Genomic DNA, 14,123 nt, shown 5'->3' on the forward strand with positions numbered 1-14,123 from the left:
GCCATGAATTGTCTTACACATTAACTTACAAGAGAAGACTGCACCTTTTTATGGGGAACTGATATTTTACTAATAACAGACATCATTTCTTAATGATTTATAAACTCTCTTCTATATGTCTTCATCTGTGTCTTTGCAGATTTATTTTTGCATATAATTATTTCTAATGGGACTGGATATATCTAAAGACATATTTTCATTCATCAATATCATTACCTCTAATAACTGAATTAATCTCTTTATATCATTTTTTTTTCTAACTTTGATATAAAAAAAGGGGTGGGGGGAGAGAGCCTCTAATGACTGAATTAATATCTGTTATCCTTTTTTTTTTTCCTAACTGTAATTTAAAAAAAAAAAAAAAAAAAAAAAAAAAAAAAAAAAAAAAGGGAGAGAGAGAGAGAGATTAAATCTGTAAGAAGGAAAGATACAAGTGCAATTGTTGTGTACTCACAACAAACTAAGATATGCATCTACATTAGTTTCTACAATGGTATAACCACAATTTGAAGTGGAGATAGAATACATGAGAGACTGCCTACCATTTTATCTATAAGTTGGTAGTGGTAGTATAACTTTACAGTACACTTCTGTAATCACTTCAATGAAGGGAATGAACCACTCCTGTCATCTTGAGTAGTGAGCTTTTGTTATCAATCAAAAGAGACTCAAACTCACCACTTAGACCTTGGATTGTCTGGCACTGTCCCTTCTCTTAAACACACCAAAACAAGGTTATATCTTATGACCTTTGACAAAGAGACACCCAAACAAATACGAATGTCTTTGATTCTTTGTACTTGAAAACAGATCTCATAAGACCCACAAACTCATAAGGTCTTCTATCACCTAAAGAGAACAAGTGTAGGAGATGAGGAACTTTCAAGTTCCTTAGTAATATTTGAATCCATACATTTCGGTCTTTCTTCCACCACTGGAACTGAACGAGAAGGAGAAGGAATGTTCATCCTTAGATCAAGGTTCAAATCAGGCAAGGTGCAGGTTCCATCCTCAAGGCAGCTTCCAGCATCAGAAACCTGATCGTTATCCCCTTGAGATTTTCTAGGCTTACATGGCTGACATGCCTGAGTCTTTGATCCAGAAGATGTGTCACTACCAGAGAAATTTTGGGTTCGAGGGAGCTTCTGGTTCAAGCGATGGTTATTCGGATCAATACCCATGCTTATAAGCTTTCTCCTTAAATGGGAATTCCAGTAGTTCTTAACTTCATTATCTGTGCGCCCAGGTAATCTCCCAGCTATCAAGGACCACCTGATGAAACCATAACATAAGTAAAGATCAAAAGGTTAATAGTAAGCCTAAAGATTCAATAAGGAGTGACTAGCTACTTATGAGTAGTTAAACTATTCAACATGAAACACTAATGATGAATGTTAACAAATTAAGAATGTTGTTTTGCAAAATAATCAATGTAATTAGTAATTAATTGTTCTTTCTATAACCTTTCTATGTACTACTAGTGAACAATAAACTTTTGTAGGAATATTGAAGAAGGCAATATCGCACCGGTTGCCTAGGAGTGCATGGAGCTTAATAATGAGGTCCTCTTCATCTTCAGCAAAGTTGCCTCTTTTAAGGTCTGGCCTCAGATAGTTTATCCATCTCAATCTACAGCTTTTACCACACCGAAGCAAGCCTGATAAGACCAGGAAATGTACCAATATTAGATGAAGAAGGAGAAGAAGAAGAAGATAGGGGTTGGGTTGGGTTGCGTTGGGTTGTTATTAGATGAGGAACCTGCAGCTTGAGGTAGTGATCTCCAGCAACCTTCACCATGAACTCGGATGTAGTCAATGAGTTTCTGGTCTTCTTGCTTGGACCAAGCTCCTTTATTGGTATCTTGTTTATCACAGCAAGGTTTCCTCATCGTATTACCTTAGAAACTCTAGAAACTATGAGGGAAAGAGAGATGACATTTTGAGAAAGATGAAGAAATTAAGGAGAGAGAGAGAGAGCACTCTACCCAATCTACTTGAACAGCTTTATAACCGGTTGGAGTTTGTGAAAGGTTGATGGTTGACTTAGACCGGCGGTTTAGGCCTCTGCGTGGGTGTACTCATGTGGGTATCTATAAGAGAGAGAGAGAGAGAGAGAGAGAGAGAGAGCGCAAGGGGGGGGGGGGAGGAGAACAAGAAGGAGGGGGTGGAGCAAGGTTGTTAGTTGCCGTTAAGTATAGGTCTCTGTCTCCGTTTTCCTCAATGTCATCATACACAACTGATTAATGGGTTAATTATAAAAGTTTTTGGCAAAAGTTTTTTGGATTTCTTTTAGGATGTCTAGTTTTTTGTTGGCAAAGGGTCAATCGATCGAGTAATGAGAGGGAGAGGCTGAGAATCCACCGGCATGGCACTCAACAGGCCAAAACAAAAGCAATTAGAAGAGAAAAGTTGGCGCAATCACATGTTCTCACGTTGACTGATAGCTTCTGATATTTCATTTTTTATATCAACTTCCAAACCCATGTCTTTAAAGCACCAAACAATCCCCTCCTCCTCAGTCCACTCCCCACACCCTTCTCTTTATCTCTCTCTCTCTCTCTCTCTCTCTCTCTCTCTCTCTCTCTCTCTCTCTAAAAGATCAAAAGAAGAACAGAAATTACTGTGCTCCCTTCTAGGTTTGAGGGTTCTGTGATGGACTACCCTAAAATGGGAGTTGTACAGCCAAAACAAACGAAAAAACAAAGAGGGTCATCATTATTATATAGTTATCTGGTCTGAACATGGATCATTTCATTCCCTCCTGCGTACTTTAAAGAATCAGATACCTAATTATATAATAATATACACCTAGCTAATGGATAACAGGTTTAAACTGTACTGGGTTTCTCTTCTATATGAGCTTGAAAGACTTAAGAACATGAGGAGTCCCACGTGCCCTACCGCTATGGTCTGTGTTAGATAACACGCCCTTCTACGTACTCTTCTTCTTCTTCTTCTTCTTCTTCTCTCTCTCTCTCTCTCTCTCTCTCTCTCTCTCTCTCTCTCTCTCTCTCTCTGCTTGTCTCATCTATTTGTCTCATATTGTGTGGGTGCGCTTTTTGATTAATAGGATAAACCTAAACCCTCACCATTTTCCCTTTGATTAGTTAAGGAGTAAACAATAAATATGTAGCATAAAAATTAGAGTCACTTTCCTTCATTTGGCAAGCCATTGGATCCCTCAAGAGCCAAGAATCTCTGATAACATTTAGACCAGTAGATTGTTCAGTTCAGAAATTGAACCAATCAGAGAATCAGTACTCTGTCATTGGATAATTTCTTACCAATATTGTGTTTTCTATAAGAAACCAGATTTGTAGAGAATTTTTTGTTTTGACAATTTTAATTTTTTTTCCAGATTTAATTTGTCTTTCAAGAATCATAGAAACGGTTGGGTATGACCGTATGACACCAAAGAGCCAGACCAAACAGTCAACTACTTGAAACTGTTAGATTCCATGCATCAAAGAGGATCATCAACTCCTTTAGTGCAACTACAGAAATGCTAGATAAGTTGTAGATCAGCTTCAACCAGTGGATATGCTGGGGGATGATGTCTTGTATTTCATCGGTCACATAAATGGACTGATTCCGAAGGATTGTTAAGAGGTTGAAGGTCTGAAGGGCAATATGGGTATATTTTGATAAATTAATCGTATGCGGTCCGCTATAAATTTGTAACAAGGGTTCTTGATTTTTCTGAAAGAAAATCTGAGAGAGGTGTGAGGACAAATGAGTATAAATTTATTCTCCATTGATAATGAAGTAGATCTCATATCACTGCGGTGGACGTATGCAATCTTGCCAAATCACATAAATTTAAAATTGCTTTGTGTGATTCTGTGTTCGCAATATCCATTCATTTTTCTGCATCATTTTAGATTCTCATTTTTCAGTAGGAGGACCCCAATTAATATTCTCTATCTAGTAAAATACATTTGCTAATTTAATGTTTTTTCAATAATCAACTATGATAGAAGAAGCTAGCTTCACAGATTCTGGGGTGTCCAGGATCCCATATATCTGACGTTCTCAGATTACCTGTGGGAAGAGTGTAATTCCATTTCTGTGAGGTTAATTAGCAAAACACATCTTCATTGAATTCTGTAGGTATGGCTTCATAAGAATTTAAAGGATTCGAGAATCTCTGGACTTAATTATTGAAGAGTTTTGAAGTTATTGTTTGATTAATCATTAAATGAGCACTTACCCATTTTCTGTCTGTATTAAATGCGGATAAAGAAGGTCCTTATCTAGGAAGACAAAAAGAGAGTCGTGCTGCATTGCTTTGATAAGTAGTAGGTTTAAGTGTCACACCATGCCAACCTGCATGAAGGATACTGAAAGAGCTTTAAGATTAGTCACTACCCACCCTGATCTCACTTCAATGCGCATGCAGTTAGTACTAGTGTGAGGGAAAAACAGATCAAGCAAAAGAAAAAAAAGGAAGTGATCATGACTCAAATCAAGTTTGGTAGAGGTTTCCTCTAGCTGCGACCACTATTAAATATTTCATAAAAGGTTGAATCAAAATGCACCCTAAAAAAACCTAATGTGGATGCTATAAATTAATGCCAAATTCATCTAAGAATTATATTTCTTGTTCACTGCAAAAAATTCAGAATAGAAAATCCATGGGGCAGTGGGTAATCATAGATACTCTCTCTCTCTCTGACAAAGAAGATTTGCACATTAATAAATATTGTTACCTAGAGGGGAAGATTCCGGATAAAAAACTATTGAGATGCTTCTGTTTGTACATAAGAGTTCAAAGTTAACCACACACCTAGGTCTCTCATTGTCAGAGCTAGATTAAGATTTTCCAGATTAACGAAATGTTGATGGTTAAAAAGTTCAAAGTTACAGGCACAAAATAACTCCAAAGAGAGCAAGATTTCAACATAAATGAATTGCAAATAAAAAACAAAAGATGTAATGGGTTCTAGTTGATATATATTAAGGCTAGTTACCCATGCAACAATGGAAGATTATGCTTTTTCATTATGTTTTCAAAAACTACAAGACAAATCTGAACCAATTATGTTTGTATTTTCTTTTATAAAATTAAATCATTTGTTTTCATTCAGAATTTGAAGAGTGCATAGTGATGTCTAGAGTATTGGTATAAATACATGGACATACATGAGATGTGTGTCAATATAAAGAGGGAAGGTGGCATTTGATTGCACTACAATCTAAACTTTGACATGTGGCTTATGTAGATTGTCATATCCTTGTCCTCTCTATCCAAATGGATATATCATTTATCCACTTGGCACAACATATGTTTTGTGATATTTTAAAAAAAAATCCTTATAATAAGGGAAAGGGTTCCCGAAAAGTCGGAATGATCCTTTCATTAGTGCGGAGACCAATGAAAGCTCTAGTAAAGGTATCAACAGGGGCGGGATTTCCACACATTAGGGATGGAGTAATTATTTCACCCCATGTTTGGATGCAAGACTCATGCTGCCTTTGACTTCTTTTTTTCTAATAATAATAAAGCAAAATAATTATATATATATATATATATATACATATGACCATGCACGGTGCACGATTGTACATACACCATGTGATTGAGAAAAGAAAGCCTACTTCCTAGATGAAGGATCATCAATGCCCGGAATCTCTCATCCATCATAGTGCAAAAGATGACAGTTATTTCAACTTTTCAACTTTCAACTACCCTACATGTTTTTAACAGTCAACGTGCATGCAAGGTGGGAGACTCGATGGTGGAAAGTGAAATACCCAACCCGGCCAACTCCCAACCCCCATTTAACTTCACTGGTAACTGCTGAGTTATAGGCCAGTCTTCATCAACTGCTTATGCCATTGGACCAAAGCTGCATGGACCATGCATATCCACCGACAGTCTTTATCCAATCTATAGTCTTCTATGGCTGGTGAACCCCTTAATTAATACCCACAATTAGGTCACCAACTCGACCTGTACTTAAGCTTTGATTAGTTAAATTTTGAGGTGTAGGAGATATGGTTGAGCCATATTCCGGTTGGTTTGGCTTGATTAGTGTAACATTAATTCGGCCGGCCATGGCTGTTCATCATCTACCTAAAGCATGAAATTAAGAGGTTCACCTGCAACAACTGATCAGTGAGTGAATGATGGAGGTACAAGCAGTGAAAAACAATCATGTCTACCCACAAGAATAGTTCTTCTTTGACTGGACAGTGGCGGATCCTATGCGCCACAGCAAAATCAAAGCATGGGTCTGGGTAGAGAGGCTCAATCGAGATTGATCGAAAAGGACAGGATGATATATGATATATATAGAACAGCAAATCAGATTCAGAAAGCTTTTTCAGTTTTGTGTTTTTGTGTTTTTTGTGTTCAATCATGCGTTTCAGATGTTTATGGAGTCATTTACCATTCACAGCTTAAGGGTTGCAATGAAGGATAATCAGGTTTAAGTAAGCCACCCTGCATTGTATGGCAGGTAGCGGCCGCCCAATAGAAGGGACCAGAAAACCCATTGAAATGACTAGCTACCAAAGGCCAATGGATTGATGTACAAAGAGGAAAGAGACAAGGGAAGCCCATGAAGCTAGAGCAGACCTGCGAGTCTGCGACACTACCATCCGAACCTTATTCAATGCTAGTTTTTTTTTCTTTTTTTTTCATAATGCTACCAAAGGAGATCGAGAGGTAAAGGGAAATTTCACTGCTGTCCGGGTTGTAGCCAAGTAACAATCAAGGGAATGGAATCCCAAGTCAAGAAAATGGAATTTCAAGGGCAGGGTTAAAAATATCCTCCTAAGGTGAAAATTTTCACCCTTACCCTTGAGATTCCATTTCCCTGGCATTAGGGATTGCAACTACTTGGTCACTTGGCTACAACCCAAGTAGTAGCAAAGTTTCATTCAGGACAAGGGGATACAAGGAGGAGATCCTAAGTGAGAAACAAAGGCTCGAAACAAAGACCTCAAGACCTAAGTGCCTCCAAATTTCTTCTAAAGAAGAAAATAAATAATAAATAAAAACACAAGGGGGTAGCACAGTTGGTGGGCAACGAACTTCGTACGAGCCGTAAACTCAGACATCCTAGGTTCGACTCCCAATAGGCACACCTTGGGCCACTCACACGGGGGTGTTTAGTGCTCTTCACAACTTTCAGTGAAAGTTGAATGGTTCTCATTCAACCGCGGTATGATCCGATCTATACTGTTGTGGGGTCAGTATGGGTCAACGGGACTAGCCAAGTAGCCTTCGGGCTCCCTCGATCAAGCCATACCTTACTAATTTCCATATCCCCCACCCCCAAAAAATAATAATAAAAATAAAAATAAAAATAAAAGAGTTTGGAGGGTGGGGGGACGGGAAGAGAAGGCTTTGCACTTAGAATTATCATAAAGAATGCAAGCAAACACAACCCTAAATCTCTTAAGATTTTGATAGAATCTTTGCTCGATTCTTATTAAGGGGTGGTGTTCAATACTTCAATGATCAAATCATGCAGTTGATTTTAGGTGGCTTCAATTTAATTAATTATAATAATGAGAAATAGAGCCCTAAACTGATTAATTAAATAAAGGTATCACTGCTTCTTTGTTGTTTATAGTGATTAGATAATTATAATGTGTTTTCAATAAGTTAATGTTGAAACTTTTTAATATTTTTACAGTGATTAGAGTTAAAAGGTCAAAAAATGAATAGAGCTTAGGGACCCAAGTAGTTGATAATGGATAAGGCTCGGCTAACTTGTCCAAGTTGGGATGATGACGTCACCATAGACCCCCTAAACTTCCGGTCTACCAATTCTCCCATCCGTTTTGTTTCCTTTTCTTCCTCTTTTTTATTCCGTCCCACTCTCTCTCTCTCTCTCTCTCTCTCTCTCTCTCTCTCTCTCTCTGACTCTCTCTCTCTCTTCATTCCTGGTGGATGGACCTAACAGTCAGTCACACATTCACGCCACGCTAATGACCTTAACCTTCCCGTTTATCCGTTTATGGCTGAGGGAGAGAGAGAGAGAGAGAGAGAGAGGACCAAGGGATGACAGCAGTAAGCATATGAGGAGTTCTTTCTGAATCTTGTCGGTTCATCCTGTAGACCGGACCTGTCTAGCTTAACCTAGATGGGTATTTGGGTAGTTCATGAAAACCTAAGTTCCAAGAAAGTGGTCGTCCAACAAAATCTGTTTGGCCAACGTAACATTAGTGCAGAGAATTCTTCGATGGCAAAGAAATCAACTATGGTGGGTCGGTAACTTTGAAAGATATAACCTCCTTTTTGTGTGTAAGAAAAAGGGGAAAGAACTGTGAGGGACGATGAAGAAAACTGGAAAGGAAAATGATTGAATGGGTTGGTCTACTCTAGTGTGCTCACCGTTGCTGCCAACCAAAAGGAGGAAGAGGTAGTGGAGGTGAAAGGAAGAAGGCCGGCTGGCCGGCGATGGAAGGGATATATATTGTTACGGTAATGAAGCCCGGCACTCTGCCGGATTTTGATTCAAAGAGATAAAGCTACAGTACCGCATTTTCTTTTTTTTTGGGGGGGGGGTGCAAGACAGAAATACTGTTAGAAAATGCAAATGCAAGCCCTAACCCTAGTTGTTTTCAAAACTCAACACTAGCTTAACCTAAAATCCTCTTACGCAAATATCCAATGCAACTCCTATATAAAATAAGGGAAATGGTTGTTTAAGCCACTTGAGTTGGCAACACAAGCCTCTATGTGCCCATATCTTTCCTTCTCATATGAAATAATCTCACTGCCCTATTATATGTGATACTATTTTGTTGGTTCCGTGCTTTATGCCACTTGCTCAAAAAATGCTCTCATATAATAAAATAAATTGATCCATTAATAATTTCTTTTATATGAATCAGAGGTCAAACGGAATTTCATTCCACCTTTGTTTATATAAAATAGGGATTTCAGTTTTCCTTTTTCAATAAACTATGATTCTTAGCTTTAACCTTTGCATGGAGGAGGCAAATTTCATCCAATAGTAAATCACTTTAGATGATGACACATGAATTGCTACGTCATCCTGTTAAGTTTGTCTCGAATTCTTGACCCGTTTTGAAGATTGACCCGCTCTGACATATTTGGGTGGTTCCGGATCGACCGCAACCCGATGGGTCGACCCGCAACTTGGAGTATATATAATGTACTGTTGCTTGTTGAGAAACTCATTGTATTTTGAGGGTTTTTAGAGCTAGGGTTTCAAGGCGAGTTTTCTCGCCTCTACTTGGGTGTAATCTCTCTTCTGTATTGTGAAAAATCTTCTTCTTCGCCAGAGGACGTAGCACACCACCCTGGTGTGTGAACCTCGTTAAATCTCTATGTCGTGCGGATCTATTGTCTCTTTATTTTTTGTTTTTTTTTTTTTTTTTAATCTAACAAACTGGTATTGGAGCTTTGAATTACTTCGATCCACGACTTCAACAAAATATGATATTGATAGGGTCGATAGCAACATCAGTTTTAGTTTATGGCAGGTTCGAATGATAGTTGTTCTCACGCAGCAGGGTTTGAAGAAAACCCTATTTGGCAAGGTGAAGAAACTTGCAACTATGTCCAATGATGATTGGAACGATTTGAATGATAAATCTCTTTCAGCTATTCAGTTGTGTCTTTTGAATGATGTTCTACAGGAAGTTCTCTAAGAGAAAACGACTGCAGAGTTATGGGTGAAATTAGAGAATCTCTACCACACAAAATCCCTCACCAATAGGTTGAGATTGAAGCAACAACTGTAAACCCTTCATATGGGTGAAGGTACTTCTATTAAATCCCACATATCTGAGTTCAATTTTATTGTTACTGATTTGAAAATGATAGATGTTAAAATAGATGATGAAGATTTGGCTCTATTATTGTTATATTCTCTGCTTCCATCTTATAAGCATTTTAGGGAAACAATGATTTATGGTAAAGAGACAATCTCTATTAAGGATGTCAAAACGAATCTGCAAAGCATGCAGAAGATTGATGATGAGTTGACATCTACTAATAAATTTTGGTGTTGGTTTGGTAGCTAGAGGGAAGACGAATGAAAGGGGTTCAGATGATGACAAAAAGAAGGCTAGATCAAAATCTAAGCACAAGAATTTGACCTACAATTACTGTAAGAAAAAGTGACATATTAAATCTGAATACTATAAGCTTTTAAATAAGCAAAAAACAGGTGGTGGTGCTCAAAATCAACAAAAAATAGATGATTCTGCAGAAGCTAGTATTGCTGAAGATGAGAGTGAGTCTGATATGTTTTTAGTGACTGATGACAGAGTTAGATCACATGATGAATGGATTCTTGACTCTGGTTGTTCTTACAATATGTGTCCCAATCGTGAATGGTTTTCCACATACGAATCAGTTCGAGGTGGAGTTATGTTGATGGGAAATAATGCTTCTTGTAAGACTATTGGAATGAGAACGATCAATATCGAGATGTATGATGGCATTGTCAGAGCCTTGTCTAATGTCAGGCATGTCCCTGATTTGAAGAAGAATCTCATCAGTTTAGGCACTCTTGATTCAAATGGGTGCAAGTATACAGATGAAGGTGGAGTCATGAAGATCAGCAAGGGTGTTCTCTTGTTGATGAAAGGAATCTAGGTTGGCAGATTGTATGTGTTGCAGGGTACTATAGTCACTGGGTCTATTGCAGCAGCTTCATTATCTATGTCCGAATCAGATGTCAAAAATTTATGACACATGAGGTTAGGCCATATGAGTGAAAGAGGGATGGCATCATTAAGTAAAAGGGGCTTGTTGTGTGGTTAAAGTACAAAAGCAATAGAGTTCTGTGAACATTGTGTGTTTGGGAAGCAGAAAAGAGTTAATTTTAGTACTTTATTCATAGGACCAAGGGAACTTTGGACTACATTCATTTAGACTTATGGGGGCCTTCCAGGGTTGCTTCAAAGGGGGCTGGTGCAAGATACTTGCTTACTTTCATTGATGATTTCTCTAGGAAGGTTTGGGTCTATTTTTTTAAGCACAAAAATAAAGTATTTTTCACTTTCAAACAGTGGAAGAATTTTCTTGAGAAGCAGACCGGGAAAAAAATTAAAAGGTTGAGAACCGATAATGGCCTAGAGTTTTGTGAAGGTGACTTTAATAAGTTATGAAAAAATGAAAGTATTACAAGACACCATACAGTTGTTAAAACACCCCAGCAGAATGGAGTGGCAGAGCGTATGAATAGAACCTTGTTAGAAAATGTGAGGTGTATGTTATCAAATGCAGGATTAGACAAGGAGTTATGGGCGAAAGCAGTTAACACAGCAACCTTGTTGGTGAATCGATCTCCTTACACAGCTATTGAGTGTAAGACTCTAAAAGAAGTTTGGTCAGGTAAACTTACAGACTACTCAAATTTAAAAGTATTTGAATATCCTGCTTATGCACATGTAAATGAAGGGAAGTTGAAACCTAGAACTAAGAAATGCTTTTTTTTTTTTGTATGTATCTGGAGTGAAAGGATACAGGTTGTGGTGTCCTGATCCAAAGTCTCTAAAATTTCTTATTAGCAGAGATGTTACTTTTAATGAATCTGCTATGTTGCATCCTAGGAAAGAAGCTCATGTTCATTGTGATGAAGGTCAAGAGAAATCTAGAGAGAATATGGAATTTGAAATTGGTGGTTCATCTTCAAAAAAAGCACAATCCGTTGTATGGTTTGATCGGATCGACCACGACCCGATGGGTCAACTCGCAACTTGGAGTATATATAATATACTGTTACTTGTTGAGAAAGTGATTTTATTTCGGGGGTTTTTCGAGTTAGGGTTTCAGGGCGATTTTTCTCATCGCTGCTTGGGTGTAACCTCTCTTCTGCATAGTGAAACATCTTCTTCTTTGCCTGAGGAAGTAGCACATCACCCTGGTGTGCGAACCTCGTTAAATCTCTATGCCATGTGGATCTATTGTCTCTTTATTTTTCGTATTTCTTGGTGTTAATCTAACACATCCTTATGTTCTACAAGGAAAACACAAAACCGGATCATTTATTCGTATGTGAATACTTCATTAATGTCATTTACAGATGTCATCACCTCATTATACATTAAGCGTACAATGACGGGTAACTAATCCATTCTCTCACTCAATGAATTTTCATATATTATATGGACAAGAGAGCTCTACCGCCTGGCGCAAGTACACGCCAATGAGCGAAGCCAATGGGAAGGTGCATGGGAGCATCTTTAGCTTGGGGCAACATGGTCTTTTTGTACCAGATGTGTCTTGATGCCGATACACACTAGAGGGTAGTGCTCTTTCTCCCATATTATATATGGGGAAGTATTTTCTCTGAGAGAGTGTGGTTCCTATGCTTGTGCAAAGGCCAATGGGAGCGCACGAAAAAGCATCAACAAAGATGTCATTTTCTATTTCATGGGACCAAGGCAAGCCAATCATTTTTTTTCTCCTACGTGTCTAAGCTGAGGGATCACACTCCCTCACACACTTAATGATAGAGCTTAACATAAACGAAAGGAGAAGAGATCTTCTTTTCCATACTCTTTCCCTAGTAAAGGTGATAAAAATAGCTTCACACAGTTCTTGTTAGTCGTTACCCTTAGTACACTTTACTAAAAGAAAGGGCAAATGATGGTAGATCCTACAATCAAAAGGCACATACTGAAGGTTGGTGGCTTGTCTATCATATTGGGTAGAGAAAGGAAAATGACACTTCATTTCTCTCTCTCTCTCTCTCTCTCTCTCTCTCTCTCTCTCTCTCTCTCTCATTTTGTTTACTTGTCTCTGTTTTGGTGAGTACTTCCGAAGTTTAGCTGAGTCACACCCGTGTCAACCACATATCAAATCGAAATATGTAATTCTACAGCTAGAGCAAATTAATATAAGATGAGAATCTTAGATTCCATGCGCGTCAACTTTATTTGTTAATATTTTTTTATTGTTATTACTATTAAAATTATAATTGTTATCATTATCACTATCATTTTCATTATTGTTGTTGTTATTGTTATCATTCTTATTATTATCATTGGAAAATTCTACTCAAAACTAATCATGAGAGCATTTTCTTGGCATTCCACCACTTCTATGCCATGTGGAGGGTGAGTATTGGGGACCCACCATTGGATGGCTTGAATTAGCCACTTGTCAGATTTTGGTATAATATTAATAATATTATCCACATTGTATTGAGCAAATACGTCCCAACCCATAAATAAGGGACTCTTCATTCATCATAGGTAAAGGGACTGTCTCTCATATTTTATTATCTTTTTAAATAAACAGAATTTAAAATTATTCAAATTTTATAAATAGAGAAGGAATTATAAAATCTACTTCTATCTTCTAAGTCAAATTTTATAATCAAATAAGATACTAAATGAAACATTTTGTTAAGCTTAACAATGTATATGTACCATCATCATCATCATCATCAGTTCTTGAAATGAATGGAGTAGGGGAGGACATGGGGGAAGCTTTCCCTATCCTAACTGAAAGAGAGACATCAGATAAGCAGTCCCCATTAAAATGCATAGATGTGTAGTTGTTTGTGGAGTAGTGCTGAGAGGACAAACGACCATTCTTAGTATAATGGACTGACCTAACCAAATGAAATCAAGACATGTGGACATGTATTGAAGCATTGAACACCCTAACTGAAAGGGATAATTTTCATTCCATGGCAAAGAAATTAAGGGCATATGGGCCTTGTTTGATAACCTCTAGGTGATTTTTTTTTTTTTTTTTTTAATTCATGATTTTTGTGAGTAGGATTGATGTATAGTAAGGGCCCGTTTGATAACGTTTTCAGAAACGTATTTCTGTGTTTTTCTATTTTCATAAACGAAGAAATAGCATTAAAACCGTTTGATAAAAGTGTTTTGTTCCACTTGTTTCTTGAAACATAAATTGAAATTTATAACAATTTATGTTTCAAGAAACATGAATGACAAAACAAGTTTCACCTGTTCCGCCCGTTTCTCGAAACAAAAATGGGGCAAAAATTATTGTTCCCTGATAAAACACACCCCCTTCCCTCTCTTCCCTGTTTAACCTTCACCATAGTACCTGAAGGAGCTCTGCTAGATTCACCTGCGAAGAAGGAACCGTTCGGCGGAATAGAACCTCGTCACCCTCATGAACAATATGGATCCTTCCCCTTCTTTATCCTT

The 14,123-nt window shown here is 37.7% G+C and overlaps 1 protein-coding gene across 1 annotated transcript; it reads right to left on the reverse strand.

The window, feature by feature from the left end:
• Positions 1–428: 428 nt before the first annotated feature.
• Positions 429–2,038, reverse strand: LOC122083541 (MYB-like transcription factor 4). The gene is made up of 3 exons (XM_042651384.1): positions 1,759–2,038; positions 1,528–1,657; positions 429–1,272 (listed from the first exon to the last, which is right to left on the reverse strand). The coding sequence occupies exons 1-3, from the start codon at positions 1,886–1,888 to the stop codon at positions 846–848; spliced, it is 687 nt and encodes a 228-aa protein (XP_042507318.1). The 5' UTR covers positions 1,889–2,038; the 3' UTR covers positions 429–845.
• Positions 2,039–14,123: the final 12,085 nt, after the last annotated feature.

Source organism: Macadamia integrifolia, chromosome 7 (genome assembly GCF_013358625.1).
Source record: "Macadamia integrifolia cultivar HAES 741 chromosome 7, SCU_Mint_v3, whole genome shotgun sequence".
NCBI lineage: Eukaryota > Viridiplantae > Streptophyta > Magnoliopsida > Proteales > Proteaceae > Macadamia > Macadamia integrifolia.

What these genes read in the sequence shown, in the direction of transcription:
- LOC122083541 (XM_042651384.1), bottom strand. Translation starts at nt 1,888, where the DNA reads ATGAGGAAACCTTGCTGTGATAAACAAGATACCAATAAAGGAGCTTGG. An exon ending in ATCACTACCTCAAGCTGCAG is followed by an intron (nt 1,658 to 1,758) that starts GTTCCTCATCTA and finishes TGGTCTTATCAG; the next exon opens with GCTTGCTTCGGTGTGGTAAA. An exon ending in CATGCACTCCTAGGCAACCG is followed by an intron (nt 1,273 to 1,527) that starts GTGCGATATTGC and finishes TGGTTTCATCAG; the next exon opens with GTGGTCCTTGATAGCTGGGA.